This window comes from Schistocerca americana, chromosome 2 (genome assembly GCF_021461395.2).
Source record: "Schistocerca americana isolate TAMUIC-IGC-003095 chromosome 2, iqSchAmer2.1, whole genome shotgun sequence".
Lineage (NCBI taxonomy): Eukaryota > Metazoa > Arthropoda > Insecta > Orthoptera > Acrididae > Schistocerca > Schistocerca americana.
Genome location: NC_060120.1, coordinates 712,775,932 through 712,794,875, shown reverse-complemented (window position 1 = coordinate 712,794,875; position 18,944 = coordinate 712,775,932). Strand labels below are relative to the sequence as shown.

General features: G+C 38.0%; 1 protein-coding gene across 3 annotated transcripts in view; it reads right to left on the bottom strand.

Annotated features, from left to right (window-relative positions):
* LOC124595664 (transcription factor A, mitochondrial) overlaps positions 1-18,944 on the bottom strand; it is a 102,139-nt gene that overhangs the window by 79,009 nt on the left and 4,186 nt on the right. For all 3 annotated transcript variants that reach the window (XM_047134509.1, XM_047134508.1, XM_047134510.1), the window contains exon 2: positions 9,599-9,771. In XM_047134509.1, the coding sequence (XP_046990465.1) occupies positions 9,599-9,771 (173 nt within the window). The remainder of the gene's footprint in view (positions 1-9,598; positions 9,772-18,944) is intronic.

Below are 18,944 nucleotides of genomic sequence, written 5' to 3'. Positions count from 1 at the left end.
TTGAGCACTGATCCATAAATTACAGCTGTCTGCTAACACTTGTGAGTCTTGTCAGTCCATATGCAGACACACAAGCTAGAACATACTACTGTACGTTAAAGTTATGTTTTCCTAAGATTTTTGAAAGACTCAAAGGAATAGCCAAACATAGAGAGACCTTGTTCACAGATTAATATCCACAGATGCAGTTATTGAAGAGGTTCCAACAATACTCAGAAAATGTTTAAGTAAACTGACTCTGGCTGCAGAAGCCTATGCAGTTAAACAATATAGGTTTGTTGAAGCTTGAAAATCAACTGACTATGTGTTTGTAGTTTCTAATGATGTCTCTAGCATTATAAGAGACATGATGTCAGGCACAGAAACATGACATAGAACACAGCCTAATGACCATAAAATAGTGATCACCAACATTTATGTTAATATTTTTCTTGTGCTCCTGAAGTGAAACCACCAAAAACATTGACAACAATACGGTGGTGGCTCATTTTATATGCCATCTGTAAGAACACGATCATCAGACAGACAACATTATACGCTAATGAGCACAATTCTTCAGAAATGGTTGAACTCGTTTGAATTCACAGGCTTCAATGTCTATGTTGTTTGTTGTTGTTGATATTATTATTATTTCTTTCCTTTCTCAGACGTTATGTCTGGTTAAAAATGGAAAGTGACGCGGACCTTGATCAAGCGTGACTTCCTTTTAACTGTACGGTATATTTACATTGCATTTAGGAACTTTCGGGTAATTGAACATGTATCAATAATTACAGATTTCTGTAGCTGTATATATATGTTTGGATGTAGCTGTATTGCGTTGATGTACTGGTGGATATTGTGTGGTATGACTCCTGTAGTTGATAGTATAATCGGTATAATGTCAACTTTATCCTGATGCCACATGTCCTTGACTTCCTCAGCCAGTTGGACGTATTTTTCAATTTTTTCTCCTGTTTTCTTCTGTATATTTGTTGTATTGGGTATGGATATTTCAATTAGTTGTGTTAATTTCTTCTTTTTATTGGTGAGTATGATGTCAGGTTTGTTATGTGGTGTTGTTTTATCTGTTATAATGGTTCTGTTCCAGTATAATTTGTATTCATCATTCTCCAGTACATTTTGTGGTGCACACTTGTATGGGGGAACGTGTTGTTTTATTAGTTTATGTTTTATGGAAAGTTTCTGATGTATTATTTTTGCTACATTGTCATGTCTTCTGGTGTACTCTGTGTTTGCTAGTATTGTACATCCGCTTGTGATGTGATCTACTGTTTCTATTTGTTGTTTGCAAAGTCTGCATTTATCTGTTGTGGTATTGGGATCTTTAATAATATGCTTGCTGTAATATCTGGTGTTTATTGTTTGATACTGTATTGCAATCATGAATCCTTCCGTCTCACTGTATATATTACCTTTTCTTAGCCATGTGTTGGGTGCGTCTTGATAGATGTGTGGCTGTGTTAGATGATACGGGTGCTTGCCATGTAATGTTTTCTTTTTCCAATTTACTTTCTTTGTATCTGTTGATGTTATGTGATCTAAAGGGTTGTAGAAGTGGTTATGAAATTGCAATGGTGTAGCCGATGTATTTAAATGAGTGATTGCTTTGTGTATTTTGCTAGTTTCTGCTCGTTCTATAAAGAATTTTCTTAAATTGTCTACCTGTCCATAATGTAGGTTTTTTATGTCGATAAATCCCCTGCCTCCTTCCTTTCTGCTTAATGTGAATCTTTCTGTTGCTGAATGTATGTGATGTATTCTATATTTGTGGCATTGTGATCGTGTAAGTGTATTGAGTGCTTCTAGGTCTGTGTTACTCCATTTCACTACTCCAAATGAGTAGATCAATATTGGAATAGCGTAAGTATTTATAGCTTTTGTCTTGTTTCTTGCTGTCAATTCTGTTTTCAGTATTTTTGTTAGTCTTTGTCTATATTTTTGTTTTAGTTGTTCTTTAATATTTGTATTATCTATTCCTATTTTTTGTTTGTGTCCTATATATTTATAGGCATCTGTTTTTTCCATTGCTTCTATGCAGTCACTGTGGTTATCCAATATGTAATCTTCTTGTTTAATGTGTTTTCCCTTGACTATGCTATTTTTCTTACATTTGTCTGTTCCAAAAGTGTGTATATTTAGTGTAGTGAGTGCTCCTATTTGTATCTTTGCTGAATACTTCTGTTATCTTTAGTAATTGGTTGAGTTGTTGATTTGTTGCTGCCAGTAGTTTTAGATCATCCATGTATAGCAAATGTGTGATTTTGTGTTGGTATGTTCCAGTCCCCGACCATGATGGCGCTTGTCCGAGGCTTCTTTAGTTCTGTCCTGAACCAACTAATCACACTAAAAGGGGGGTTAGCCCTATTAGTGGTTTGTTCTTCTCGTCACCTTTTACAACTGGCAGAACATACCGGAGGCCTATTCTTTTCCCGGGCCTCCACGGGAATTATTATTATTATTATTATTATTATTATTATTATTATTTACTTTCATTACTGAGTTTTAGACTAATTTGTTGGATGTTTAGGCATTAAGCTGGCAGAAAGAGTCCCATAATTTTATTGGCACAGTAAAATATTAATCTGAAATGTTAATCTCGCAATTCAAATTGCCATAAATATGTTGATGGTACTGAAAGAAGTTGGCTACTGAAAGTTACTAAGAATTACAATGGCTTCAAGTTAAGTGGCAGAAGACAAAAGAAAGATCTGAAAATTCATATATAAAAAGTCATCAAGAAGACTGAATAAATCTCCCTACAAACCACATATTAATGACAACAGAAAGAGGAAATGTAATTACAGCTCTTTATATAATCAAGTGGCAGACAGGTTCTCACAAACTAGACTTGGAAATTTTAGATGAGCTTTATACTATCATCACCAAAAGGCCAAGATGCTATGCTTTTGTACAACGAGCTTCTTCAGAGTTACCAAACTATCAGCAATAACCACATACCATGGTAAAGAATCTTGGGAGCCCCTGTAAGAATTTTCCAGGCTGCCCATACATATATTGCCAGATAAGAGGGTTCACTGTGGTTTTTCCTAGCCAAGATGCAAGTTTATAATGTAAATGTATAGGTAAAAAACAATTCATCCAACTGCAGCAGCAGAAAAAATACTTAAAGGTTAAAGAAATCTGCAAGCTTTCAGAGACATTGGCTTCTCCTGCTGGCAGAAAGGTTGAAGGGGAAGGAATAGGAATGAAAGAGAAAGGAGTAATGGGGTTTAGGAAATGGGAAGGATTCAGAAAAGTCACCCAAAACCCTGTGTCAGGGGAGAATTACTGGACGGGATGAGAAGGTCTTTCCTATAAGGTATAAGAGGGGGGAGGGTGTGAGAGGGGGAGGGTGTGAGGGGGGAAGGGTGTGAGAGGAGGAGGGGGGAGGGTGTGAGAGGGGGAGGGGGTGAGTGGGGGAAGGGTGAGAGGGGGAGGGGGTGAGTGGGGAAAGGGTGAGAGGGGGGAGGGGGTGAGAGGGGGGAGGGTGTGAGAGGGGGGAGGGTGTGAGAGGGGGGAGGGTGTGAGAGGGGGGAGGGTGTGAGAGGGGGGAGGGTGTGAGAGGGGGGAGGGTGTGAGAGGGGGGAGGGGTGAGAGTGGAAGGGGAGGGTGAGAGGGGGAAGGGGAGGGTGAGAGGGGGAAGGGGTGGGAGAGGGGGAGAGGGGGAGAGGGGGAGAGGTGGAGAGGGGGGAGAGAGGGGGGGAGAGAGGGGGGGGAGAGGGGGAGGGGGAGAGGGGGAGGGGGAAGCGAATGTGTGGGCACAGGGGCAGGGGTGCAGGAGAGAAATTGGGGTATAAAAACAAAAAACTGTTTTTATTTTCAAAGTTAGGAGTTCATACCATTTTCTATTCATTCAGTGCGAAATAATATCCTCAAGATAGTGACTGTCAGCAGCAATACACTTTTAGAGACTATCTCTGAAGTTTTCAACAGCTCAATAAGGGGTACGGTGTTCACTTGTTCAATAATCTGCTTCCTTAACTCTGGTAGGGAGTTTAATAACCTTTTCTTTCAGATATCCGATCGAAAGAGCTTACAAATGCTCAAATCTGGTGAGGTTGCAGGTCACTTCACATCAACCCTTAAAAGAGAACAGGCATCCCTGAAACATGTCTCTCAAAACACTAAATGAATTTCACGCTGTGTGAGCTGTAGCTCCATCCTGTTGGAACCACAAGTTATTCTATAACGATCTCTTCCATTATGGGCTGCAGAAAATTTTGCAACAGTGAAAAGTAATATCTGGAGCCCATGGTCATAGTTATACACCTTCCTCCCCAAAGATATGCCACACCACACCTTTAGCTTATGGGAATGTAGAGGCTTTTTGAGAATAATTTGTGTGTTATTTTCAGCCCAGATACAAAAATTTTGTTTATTCACAAACTCACTAAAGAGAAAATGTGCCTTGTTGCTATTGAAAAAAGCTGCCTCTGGAGGGATTTCTGCAAGCATTTGCGCACATAGGTTTTGGTATAGTCTGCTGGACTCAATTCTTAGACCATAAATGTATTGAATGGATGAAAATTCAAATACAAAATGTAAAAGCCTGTTCAAACTGAGATCTAAAATGTCCAATGCAACAGCTTGCCTCTGAGCAGAACATCTTAGTGTGCTACTAGTTTCCTCCAACTTATTATGCAACAGCCTCCCCCGAGGAATAGAAAAGCAACTGGAATCACTCAACAGAGGAAAGTCCACTGGACCTGACGGGATACCAATTCGATTCTACACAGAGTACGCGAAAGAACTTGCCCCCCTTCTGACAGCCGTGTACCGCAAGTCTCTAGAGGAACGGAAGGTTCCAAATGATTGGAAAAGAGCACAGGTAGTTCCAGTCTTCAAGAAGGGTCGTCAAGCAGATGCGCAAAACTATAGACCTATATCTGTGACGTCGATCTGTTGTAAAATTTTAGAACATGTTTTTTGCTCGAGTATCATGTCGTTTTTGGAAACCCAGAATCCACTATATAGGAATCAACATGGATTCCGGAAACAGCGATCGTGTGAGACCCAACTCGCGTTATTTGTTCATGAGACCCAGAAAATATTAGATACAGGCTCCCAGGTAGATGCTATTTTTCTTGTCTTCCGGAAGGCGTTCGATACAGTTCCGCACTGTCGCCTGATAAACAAAGTAAGAGCCTACAGAATATCAGACCAGCTGTGTGGCTGGATTGAAGAGTTTTTAGCAAACAGAACACAGCATGTTGTTATCAATGGAGAGACGTCTACAGACGTTAAAGTAACCTCTGGCGTGCCACAGGGAAGTGTTATGGGACCATTGCTTTTCACAATATATATAAATGACCTAGTAGATAGTGTCAGAAGTTCCATGCAGCTTTTCGCGGATGATGCTGTAGTATACAGAGAAGTTGCAGCATTAGAAAATTGTAGCGAAATACAGGAAGATCTGCAGCGGATAGGCACTTGGTGCAGGTAGTGGCAACTGACCCTTAACATAGACAAATGTAATGTATTGCGAATACACAGAAAGAAGGATCCTTTATTGTATGATTATATGATAGCGGAACAAACACTGGTAGCAGTTACTTCTGTAAAATATCTGGGAGTATGCGTTCGGAACGATTTGAAGTGGAATGATCATATTAAATTAATTGTTGGTAAGGTGGGTACCAGGTTGAGATTCATTGGGAGAGTCCTTAGAAAATGTAGTCCATCAACAAAGGAGGTGGCTTACAAAACACTCGTTCGACCTACACTTGAGAATTGCTCATCAGTGTGGGATCCGTACCAGATCGGGTTGACAGAGGAGATAGAGAAGATCCAAAGAAGAGCGGCGCGTTTCGTCACAGGGCTATTTGGTAACCGTGATAGCATTACGGAGATGTTTAACAAACTCAAGTGGCAGACTCTGCGAGAGAGGCGCTCTGCATCGTGGTGTAGCTTGCTCGCCAGGTTTCGAGAGGGTGCGTTTCTGGATGAGGTATCGAATATATTGATTCCCCCTACTTATACCTCCCGAGGAGATCACAAATGTAAAATTAGAGAGATTGGAGCGTGCACGGAGGCTTTCAGACAGTCGTTCTTCCCGCGAACCATACGCGACTGGAACAGGAAAGGGCGGTAATGACAGTAGCACGTAAAGTGCCCTCTGCCACACACCGTTGGATGGCTTGCGGAGTATAAATGTAGATGTAGATGATCATTATGAACTGTCCAATACCACCTTTTTTATATGAATCCATGTATTTCCCATATGATTCAGTACTTCCTAGGGCCTTTTATGTGTATTTTTATGTGTATCGTTCAGTTCAGTTTGACATATAGAATATTCTGGAATGATGTACATTCTCATGATTGTTAATAGATTGTTGTCATTAGCAAAAATATGTACATATGCCAAATTAAATATCGGATCATGAAACTAAAGTAATAAATTTTTAGCAACAAATATTAAGAGGCTGTGGAAATTTTAGCATAAATAACTAATGCCTCTACTTACCATAATTGCAATTTGTAAATTTGCTAACACAAAAACCTCATTACGATTCAAACGAAAATATCATTATCCAGCATTGTAATTTCATTTGTTATTCTTTTCGTAATTAATGATGCCTGTACATTACACAGATATTTACTCTCGTTAATTACACCACCCAAATTTACGAAAATCTGATATTTGAGAAAACATGTGTACTTAATGTATGTAATCTGGCAAAGCACAATGTGTATAATTCAAACAAATGTTAGCAATAAATTAATTACGAAATTAAAGTAAAATCAAAATAATTGTTGAAATCAAGTGTGAATTAATTTTCACACACAAAAACCAAGATGATGATAAAAATATTGTGCTATTTCACATATTTTATAACCTGTACAACTATAACAGCAGTTAGTTTAGATGAAATTGTTTTTAATTGTAAGTTACATTTAGTAAGAAATTAACAATGGTAGTGATTGTTAAACTTGTATTTAAAGTGACACAGCAAAGCTGCACAGGCAGTCAGTCAAGTTTTGTTTACTTCGGGAGTCAGTTTGGTTTAGCTCAGTTTCATAAATTGTTTTGAACTTATGTCAGTTCTGTCGATCAGCTACTGTCAATAAATATTTTGTCAAGCTTGAAATTTTCGTGATGTTCTCATTATTCGCAGCATCCACAACGTCAATGAACCACAGGTCAACACAAGTTAAGTAGTAACATTTAAAGATTGTTACAAACTGTCGAACCCAGGATCAAATTGCATCTGTATTAGCCACAGCTTTGTTGTGCAGAATGTTGAACAGTTACTGAAAAACTCTTTGCATCACGATCAGAGATTGGATATTTAGATGTTGTCATTATATGCATGCATGGCAAATCCCCGATATGCTCTGGTCAAAACCATTTTGGCTACTGAACTGGAGTCACTGATGGAACAAAGGGAGACCATACGCAACTCCCTCCTCCAAGCACCACACGAGCAGTTATGCCTCTAAACTGCTCAGTCGATTCTGCCACACCCATATAAATAAAAAAACCACTTTGGTTGATGTCTACCTTATCCCCAACAAGGGTCAGCCACACACTTCAGTTTACATTAAATCTACAAACAGACAACAGTACTTACATTTTGACAGTTTTTCCATTTCAAATATTCAGTCCCACACAGTCTTGGTGTTCAAGGCATCTGTTGAGGTGCAGACTCTTTACAATAGTACATTGCCATTGTCACCTTAGCCTTCACTGTAGGTAATTATTCCACTAGTGTAGTTGAAAACCAGATTTCTCAGGCCATCACATCCAATCCTGGTACTGTGATCCCTCCAAAAAACAACCCAACTGAGGAATACACTTCTTGTCACTCAGTACTGCCCCTGTTCTTGAAAGTAATAATCAACTAATTCAACAATGCTATGACTTCCTAAAATCATGGTCTGAAATAAGGTCCAGTGATTTTGTCCACCACACTCAAAGTAACCTTTTGTTCTCCCCCCACCCAAAAAAAACACCTCATTAATATCCTAGTGCTAGTCAGACCCTACGCTCCTGCATGCATTTTTCTTAACCTATACCTGCTACACCTGTGCCTTTACCTGCTGTAAGACTTGCCCGAACCACCTTCCTACCACCACCTATACCAGCTCTGTAACTGGAAAAACATATACTATCAAAGAGACAGCCACCTGTGAATTGACACATATTGTATGCCAGCTGTTTGGTCTTCTACATTGGTTTGACAACCACCAAGTTATCAATTAGGATGAATGGACACAAACAAAGGGTTTATACTGGCAACATACATTCTTCTGTTGCACGGCATGCTCTACACCAGAGTCATGACTTTGGGGCCCGTTTCACTGCACATGCCGTATGAATTCTCCCCAGACACCAGTTTCTCAGAACTCCACTGGTGGGAACTGGCTTTGTAACATGTATTTGGTTCTTGCCACCCCTAGCCTAAATTTACATCAGTTTCTTTTCAGTAACTATTCCTTTTCTTTGCTCTCTTATGTATTTTTCTATTTTTTTTTTTATTTTCCAACCTGTCCTTTTCTGTCTACCACTTATAACGTATTTAGCTTTCCACTCAACTTGAACCTTTCATGATTTTTTTTCAGTAATTTCTGTGTTACGCATTACTCTATCTTCCACTTCTAAGCTATCAGGTTTTCACATCTTGTCTTTCCTTCTCATCCTGTCCAGTCAGTCTCCCTGTGATTATGAGTGACTTTTCTGTAACTCTTCCCATTTCCCGAATCCCATCAGTCCTTTTCCTTCATCCCTCTTCCTTTCCCTTCAACCCTACTGCCAGAAGGAGGAGCCACTAGCTCCAAAAGCTCACATACTTCTGCACCTTGTGTTTTCTCCTGCCACCAACTGGCAAGCAGATTTTTTTATCTATCCATACTACTGCTTATATAGGCAAATACTTTTTGCACAGTTACTACTACAAGTATCTAACAATACATGTATTGGGCATGTTATAAAGCTTAATTAAAATTATATATGTTTGTCTGGTAGTTTAAGAACAGCAATGAAAATCACAGACTTGTAAGAAAGATTGGCTTCATCTGTAAACTGACACAAAAAGTGCTTTATGAAAACATTAAATTGCTTTGTGCATTTTGTTCAGGAACCTGATTATCTTTCACAAGATATTATGATCATAAAACAACTAGATTTACTTTCTTTCTGAACTCAACATCACTGAAAAATGGACACACAATAAAACAAAGTCTATATTGCAAGATGAACTGTGCATTTCAATTCAGCTTACAATATTACGAAGTATGAAGTCAACAATGTGATCACTATTAAAGGGTCAATCACAAAGTTGCTTTTGAACTTCATGATCCCTTTACTTAATTATAACTGTAAGGAGAGAATGAAACAAGCTTACAAGAGATCTGATGAACTACATGGAAAGTACCTAACACAAATAACAGTGGCAGTTACTTTGATAAGTGACAGCTTGATTTACCCATGCAGGACGTATCAACATATTTTGATTATCTTATGGTGAACAAGCTGTCTAGTCTACACAGTTTTGAAGAAACTAGCATGTTGCTGTGCATGCAAGTAAGTCATAAAATTGGACACAAACTGCAATGTATAGGGCACCCAGTTTGGATGAGCATCATCACTAACCTGTGGCTTTTGCCTGGGGATTTTTCTGGATAATAGAAGGTCTTATTTGTTGCATAAAACGAAAATATGGTGTTAATGGCTTTTTTGGTCGAGGAGGTAATCCCAGCTTCTCCTCAACTGACTGTTTCAGCCCACAACTTGGTTGGTCAGCAGGAAAGCTTCCAAGACTGTGTCTGAAAAAGATTGTGATTAAATAAAAGAAATTATGAAAACATTACATTTCTTAAGATGGCTTTGTGCAGAATCTTTGTTACTTATTGCAAAAAGTTATGAACATAAAATATATAGAATCATTTTCTTTCAAAACATAACATCACTCTTAAAAGATAAATGTACGTGAAACTATCTTAACAGATCAGATGAATACAACAAACACAATTTTTAGATCTAAATTGTGTGAAAACTTTGTTACAAGAATCTCACTCTAAAAACACACGAAATAATAATAGAATTTAAAATATACATTTGTGTCAGTTCCTAAAAATTTATTGCCATTCTTTCTATAAAAAATGTTATACTGACTAGCAAGTTTTTCTTGGAACCAAAGGGCAACTAAAAATGACAATGTCAAGTATGAAGACTCAATGGCATTTCTATAAGAACCATGAAACACTGCCTAAGAAGTCTGGTTGAAAAATTAGTAAAAAGTAAATAGATGACTAATATATAAAATCCACACACATATGCTCATTTGGTGGTAAAAACCAAAACTTTCAAGCACACAGAAATACATCCATCATGTACAAGCACATCACGTATCCCAGCAATTTACAATTATTACCTTAAACAATATCTACACCTCAAGTCACAATTTCCTGATATGTCACTGCCCTAAGCATAAACCAATTTGATCTTAGTGACACAGCACACAGTTTGCTGCACATCAAAAACCATTATTTCATTGCACAAGACGCTAGAAAGTAAATCTTTAACTTACTATACAATGAGGTGAATACATGAAAGAGGGCACACTTCAATTATTAGCTGCAATGGCTTAACAACATGCTTTCATATGTTGTTGTTGTTGTTGTTGTTGTTGTGGTCTTCAAATCCTGAGACTGGTTTAATGCAGCTCTCCATGCTACTCAATCCTGTGCAAGCTTCATCTCCCAGTACCTACTGCAGCCTACATCCTTCTGAATCTGCTTAGTGTATTCATCTCTTGGTCTCCCTCTACAATTTTTACCCTCCACGCTGCCCTCCAGTAACAAATAGGTGATCCCTTGCTGCCTCAGAACATGTCCTACCAACTGATCCCTTCTTCTAGTCAAGTTGTGCCACATGCTCCTCTTCTCCCCAATTCTATTCAATACCTCCTCATTAGTTATGTGATCCACCCATCTAATCTTCAGCATTCTTCTGTAGCACCACATTTCGAAAGCTTCTATTCTCTTCTTGTCTAAACTATTTATTGTCCATGTTTCACTTCCACACATGGCTACACTCCAAACAAATACTTTCAGAAACGACTTCCTGACACTTAAATCAATATTCGATGTTAACAAATTTCTCTTCTTCAGAAACGATTTCCTTGCCATTGCCAGTCTACATTTTATAACCTCTCTACTTCGACCATCATCAGTTATTTTGCTCCCCAAATAGCAAAACTCCTTTACTACTTCAAGTGTCTCATTTCCTAATCTAATTCCCTCAGCATCACCCGACTTCATTTGACTACATTCCATTATCCTCGTTTTGCTTTTGTTGATGATCATCTTATACCCTCCTTTCAAGACATTGTCCATTCCGTTCAACTGCTCCTCCAAGTCCTTTGCTGTTTCTGACATAATTACAAAGTCATCGGTAAATCTCAAAGTTTTTATTTCTTCTCCATGGATTTTAATACCTACTCCAAACTTTTCTTTTGTTTCCTTTACTGCTTGCTCAATAACAGATTGAATAACATCAGGGATAGGCTACAACCCTGTCTCACTCCCTTCCCAACCATTGCTTCCCTTTCATGTCCTTCGACTCTTATAACTGCCATCTGGTTTCTGTACAAATTGTAAATAGCCTTTTGCTCCCTGTATTTTACCCCTGCCACCTTCAGAATTTGAAAGAGAGTATTCCAGTCGACATTGTCAAAAGCTTTCTCTAAGTCTACAAATGCTGGAAATGTAGGTTTGCCTTTCCTTAATCTTTCTTCTAAGATAAGTCATAGGGTCAGTATTGCCTCACGTGTTCCAACATTTCTACGGAATCCAAACTGATCTTCCCCGAGGTCAGCTTCTACCAGTTTTTCCATTTGTCTGTAAAGAATTCACGTTAGTATTTTGCAGCTGCGACTTATTAAACTGATAGTTCGGTAATTTTCACATCTGTCAACACCTGCTTTCTTTGGGATTGGAATTACTATATCCTTCTTGAAGTCTGAGGGAATTTCACCTGTCTCATACATCTTGCTCACCAGATGGTAGAGTTTTGTTAGGCCTGGCTCTCCCAAGGCTGTCAGTAGTTCTAATGGAATGTTGTCTACTCCCGGGGCCTTGTTTCGACTCAGGTCTTTCAGTGTTGCATCAAACAGTATCATATCTCCCATTTCATCTTCATCTACATCCTCTTCCATTTCCATAATATTGTCCTCAAGAACATCGCCCCTTTTAGATTAGATTAATACTAGTTCCATGGATCATGAATACGATAGTTTGTAATGATGTGGAACGAGTCAAATTTTCCAATACATGACATAATTAAGTTAATTTAACAACATACTTAAGTTAATAGAACAACTTCTTTATTTTTTGTGTTTTTATTTTATTTTTTTATTATTTTTTTAAAATATTTTTTTTCTTTTTTTGTTAATTTATATCTAAAAATTCCTCTATGGAGTAGAAGGAGTTGTCATTCAGAAATTCTTTTAATTTCTTCTTAAATACTTGTTGGTTATCTGTCAGACTTTTGATACTATTTGGTAAGTGACCAAAGACTTTAGTGCCAGTATAATTCAGCCCTTTCTGTGCCAAAGTTAGATTTAATCTTGAATAGTGAAGATCATCCTTTCTCCTAGTATTGTAGTTATGCACACTGCTATTACTTTTGAATTGGGTTTGGTTGTTAATAACAAATTTCATAAGAGAGTATATATACTGAGAAGCTACTGTGAATATCCCTAGATCCTTAAATAAATGTCTGCAGGATGATCTTGGGTGGACTCCAGCTATTATTCTGATTACACGCTTTTGTGCAATGGATACTTTATTCCTCAGTGATGAATTACCCCAAAATATGATGCCATATGAAAGCAATGAGTGAAAATAGGCGTAGTAAGCTAATTTACTAAGATGTTTATCACCAAAATTTGCAATGACCCTTATTGCATAAGTAGCTGAACTGAAACGTTTCAGCAGATCATCAATGTGTTTCTTCCAATTTAATCGCTCATCAATGGACACACCTAAAAATTTGGAATATTCTACCTTAGCTATATGCTTCTGATTAAGGTCTATATTTATTAATGGCGTCATACCATTCACTGTACGGAACTGTATGTACTGTGTCTTATCAAAATTCAGTGAGAGTCCATTTACAAGGAACCACTTAGTAATTTTCTGAAAGACAGTATTGACAATTTCATCAGTTAATTCTTGTTTGTCAGGTGTGATTACTATACTTGTATCATCAGCAAAGAGAACTAACTGTATAGACCCTCTATATACTCCTTCCACCTTTTTGCTTTCCCTTCTTTGCTTAGAACTGGGTTTCCATCTGAGCTCTTGACTTTCATGCAAGTGGGTTCCCTTCTTTGCTTAGAACTGGGTTTCCATCTGAGCTCTTGACTTTCATGCAAGTGGTTCTCTTTTCCCCAAAGGTCTCTCTAATTTTCCTGCAGGCAGTATCTATCTTACCCCTCGTGAGATAAGCCTCTACATCCTTACATTTGTCCTCTAGCCAATATACAGATGCTTTCTTAACGTTGAGAAAAAAGTATATATTTGTGGTGAACACACAGTATCAGATGTAATATTCTATAGAAAACAGACTGTTCCTTCTATATGACACAATATGATCATTAATAACAACTATTAGCAAACAGTAGTCTGAACAGCTTTAAATAATGAATGTCATTTGTAGTGTCTATTTTTAGATGTCGAGGAATGGAAATTCTTTTGTAAAATAAATATTACCTTTTTATTAACTGATCACAATATTAAAAGAATGCTCTAAATAAAATATATGCTTGTAGCCCCCAGTTCACTGCAAGACTGACACAATTTTAGCTGTTCATTGGTTAATTTTACTTTTAAAAAACCATAAGCACATCATTTGGATTCAAGATGCTTAATTGGTCCCATTCCAGATTCTTCCAGCCCAGATAATTTCGTAGGTGGCCACTATGAACCAAAGCTGGGACATCTGAGACAATGGACAATTGTGCAAACAACTAGACTAGGCATCTGATCTAGTCTTGCTGTCAAGCGAATGTTCAAAGTTGTTGCTGCTACATTTAAACAACCAGAAAGCAGACCTAACAATTCATGCTGCCACGTAGTCTACTCTTTTTTTTATTTTATTTTTAATCCTCACGCGCTGTCTTTCCAATTTTTTTTTTTTCTTCTTTTCAAATATGTTTCTATACTGTCAAATTTCAAAGCGAATCAGGTTACTTGTAAGTAGAAATAATACGTAGAGTGAAGTACAAAAAGAAAAAAGCATGGAGTGGAGTGAAAAACAATGTTCAAAGTGCTAAACGAGTTTTTTTTTATGTTCTTGTTAACACAATTTAATCAGTTAATATAACACTGACAGTGTATGAGGATTTATCCAGGTGGACTGCAGGAAAGGTGACAGGACGAGAAAAGGGTAGGTAACTACTGGGAGATGGGAGAAAGAAAGACAAATCTTTCGAAAAAAATTACTATAGTTACAGGACAGGATAGGACAGGAAATAAATGGGAAAGGGCAAAAGAAGAGGAATGATTGAGGACAACGGAATGGGAAGGGGACAACAGTTGGAAGAGGTGGTCAAGGATGGGGAGTAGTGAAAGATTAAGCTTCGGAGATATTGAGAACAGAAGATAGTGTCACGACAGAATTCTTCTCCTACTTGGAAACAGATTATTTATACTACTACAATGTAGTCCAACTGTCCATCTTTGAGACCCATTAGTGGTGGTGACAGGTCAGATTTACCTAAATGTGACAGCAGCACTAACAGTGCATTAGTCCACATACAGACAATATCTCCAAGTGTTGTGTGAGTGCACAATTACCTCACTACAACACACAATAATAAACTCATTATATGTTGTACAATATTCATAGTTCCTTCCCACAGTTTCATGACTGAATCGAAAAATAGTTACGGTAGCCTTCCTGGATCACCCTGATTACGTGCCTAGATTTCATGGTCACAACATGAATTACTGCAATGCTGTGACTAGTCTGTACTTGACATCAGCTACAGAACTAGAATTCTACTTTCATGAAAGGTCAACATTCATAATTCCATTACAGTTGCGATAAGTGATATGGTTCTCATGTGATAAATCCACTTTGTGCTGCTGCTTCACAGTTCATAACAGAAAAATCACTGTAAAATGTTCAGTTAATTTTGATGGTATCTTATCTGTTTGGAAGACAAATCCTAGTCGGGAAGATATCATTTGAACAAAAATTATCATTGAAATCCCAATAACGATTCTATTCGGATGACCAAAATCAGGGTATCAATCAGCTGTAACATTCCATATGTCCAATACTTAAGAGACATCGTCAATAAGAAGGCTTGTTCCTATGCCATCAGAGGGAACAAAAAAGGAAAAAAAAATCATATTATGAGTGCTTGCTTTGTTAAAAAAGGTTAGACAGTACACAAATGTTTTTCTAAAACCATAATTTGCAGAGGAATTACAAGAAATCTTGGCCTCTCTGATCATTATTATCAGATAAAGTTAAAGATAAGACTGCCAAAATTCCATAAATTTGCAGGGCCTAAAAAAAGGTTGAAACTTCTAGGCAGATTAAAACTGTGTGTCAGACTGAGACGCGAACTCGGGACATTTGTCTTTCGTGGCCAAGTGTTCTACCAACTTTCTTCCAGGAGTGCTAGTGCTGCACATTTTGCAAGAGAGTTTCTGTGAAGTTTGGAAGGTAGGAGACGAGGTACTGGCAGAAGGGAAGCTGTGGAAGGGTCGTGAGTTGTGCTTGGGTAGCTCAGTTGGTAGAGTGCTTGCCCACCAAAGGCAAAGGTCTCAAGTTTGAGTCTCGGTCTGGCAAACAGTTTTAATCTGCCAGGGAGTTTCATATCAGTGCACACTCTGCTGCAGAGTGGAAATCTCATTATGTCTAAACAAAAAAAAAAAATAAATAAATAAATAAATAAATAAAAGAGGTTCTTCTCAGGATATAAAGTACATATTTGTTCTACGGCACTGGTAAACACATCTGGGATGAAATGTACATGGAAAACAATGTAACTGCTCTGTTCTCTAAATTGTGCACATTGTTTAAATTAATTTTTGATGAGATGTTTCCAAGACATGCTTGGTTGGCTCAGTTGTTAGAGCACATGCCCACAAAAGACAAAGGTCCGAGAGCTTGAGCCTGGTCCAGCACATCTTTTTAATCTGCAAGAAAGTTTCATATCAGTGCACACACTGCTGCAGGGTGAAGAATTCGTTTTGGAAACATTCTCCAGGCTGGGGCTACGCCATGTCTCCACAATAGCCTTTCTCCCAGGAGCACTAGTTCCACATGCTGTGCAGGAGAACATCTGCAAAGTTTGGAAAGTACAAGATGAGGTACTGGTGAAAGTAAGGCTGTGAGAATGGGTCACAAATAATGCTTGGGTAACTTAGTCATTGAAACACTTGCCTGCGAAAGGCAGAGATCCTGTGTTCAGCTTAAAGTTTTAATCTGCAAGGAAGTTTTGTATCAGCACACACTCTGCTTCAGTGTGAAAAATTCATTCCACAGGTATGTTTCCCACATAAGAGCTTGTAATTAGGAAGACAATACAGAAATTAAAAAATAATTCAGGAGCCATTCTAGTCTCTGCGCTGAAGGTGTGCACAGACAGCATACAAGCCCAATTAACAAACATAATACATGAGTCCTTTAATTTGGGTTTATTTCAAGAATATCTAAAGCATGGTTGAATTGTGCCCTTACTGAAGAATGGTAATACAGAGAGAACTGAAAATTACAGACCAGCTGCATTAGCGTCTGCATGCTCAAAAATAACTGAATCAATCATGAAAGATAGCCAACGAGTTACATGATAAATGAAACCTTTTCAATGAAGCACAGTTTTGTTTCTGACGTGGGAGAAGTACAATATTGTATGTTACAGTTCACAAAAGTTTTACTTTTAAGTTCTTGACAAAGATTACTGTGTTACATGCCCATTACTCGACTTGTCCAAGGCTTTTGCCACTGTTTACTATTAAATACTGCTAAACAAGCTTGAAGCACTAGGTATAAGAGGACAGCAAAATAATGGTTCCAGTCTTTCTTGCAAAAGAGTAGAGACAGTTTACACATAAGCTGATGATAAACTTTTTAGTACAACAATTGTCAGACAAGAAACATCAACATAGATGTTCCCCAGGGTAGTGTGTTTGGTCCAATCCTGTTCTTAAAATGTATCAATGACTTTCCAGACAGTGTAAGACATGGAGAAAAAGTTCTCTTCACTTAGGACAGTAACATTAAAGTCACCTACAAAACATCAGAACTTCTATTGGAGAATGCAACTCTCAAGGATGTTTACAGTTAAGCAGCATGTAATAACTGTACAATGAATAAAGAAAAACATTATGCATTTCAGCACGAACAGGGAAAATAACTGTCGTATTTGGCACAGTCAATAAACCTATACATTGTGCATTTTCAGGAATGAGCATTGATTGCCAATTAATATGGAAGCCTCACACAAAGGTATTGGTAAAAAGAACATCGTCATCTTAGGGTATTACCATCAATTTGTAACAGTCAATGTCCTGTGGTTACACGCTATTCGTATGTGAAATCATGGCTATGGGATACTTTTCTAGTGATTGAAGCCACAAAAGATCTTTAAACTGCACACGTTTTTAAAATGCAGAAAAGGGCTATAAGAATAATAACTACAGGTTCAGGCTCATTGTAACGAACTGTTTAAGAAACTGTGTATCCTTACTGCATCAAATGAGTACATCTACCAATCTGTTGGGCAGAGCAGGAAAATATTACTACATATTTCACTAATAGCTCTATACATAATCATGGAACAAAAGCTAGTTTGATCTTACATTTACCAAGAAAAAAACAAACAAAAAAACTCAAAACATTTTCTATCAGGTAATAATTTGCTGCATAAAATTAAAAAGGTTACCGAAAAGGCAGCTAAACATTCTTTATAAATAATTTGTACTACATGATTAAAAATTGCTTAGAGCACTCAGAGTAGTTGTTAACAACAACAACAACAACAACAACAACAACAACAGCAAAATAACTTCAACAGTGACCACAGTTTAATGCCTTTACATGAAAATCATGTGTACATCTAATGTGTGCAGTAATAATGTCTCGAGATTCTCCAGAATTCAACATCTCACTCATCTCGTTACTGACAATCATTTAGCACAGAGAACCAGAGTACCACTCATCACACTGACTCAATTTTTCAGGTGGACTGAGTGAAGGAAATGATAAGCAGAGAGAAAAGCTGCATGTTTAGAGCCCTGGAGTCAATTCTCCGAACTGGCTCGAGCTAGTGGAGGGGGCATAGCACTATATTCATGGTCCAATAGAAACCAACTAAATGAGGCAATGTAGCTGTTAAGGTATTAACCTCATTCTCAGGTGGATGGAGTTTGCTCTGTCTGGCTAGCCTGATTTAGGTTTTCTTAAATCAATTCAGGCAAATGACGGGATGGTTCCTTCACCAAGGCCACAGCCAATCACCTGTCCTACACTCAGAAAGTATATTTATCTATTCTGTACGTATATTTTGGTTTACTGAATTTCATTGCACAATCATGTTCAGAAAGAAACAGAACATGTTGAATGACTAGAGATAGGATGTTCATATTCACAGGACACGTACATTAGCATGTTATGCAGAAATGATTAGCACTCCAGTCACTTCGCACTTCGGTTCAACACGTGTCCTGTTGCCTAGTAGGCACAGGGTCCACCATGGACCATGATAACTTGTCCCTGCTTGCTGGCATCGACACTTTAAGGCCCAAATGGTGTCCTGTGGTATAGCCATCCATGCTGCATTCACCTGGTTCCAAAGTTCACCTGTGGTGGATGACATTGTGTCAGTGTTGGACCAGTCATTTCACCACATCCCCACACTTTTTCAATTGGCGACCATTGGCAAAAGGCTGACATCCTGTGTCACCAAGAAGGCAAA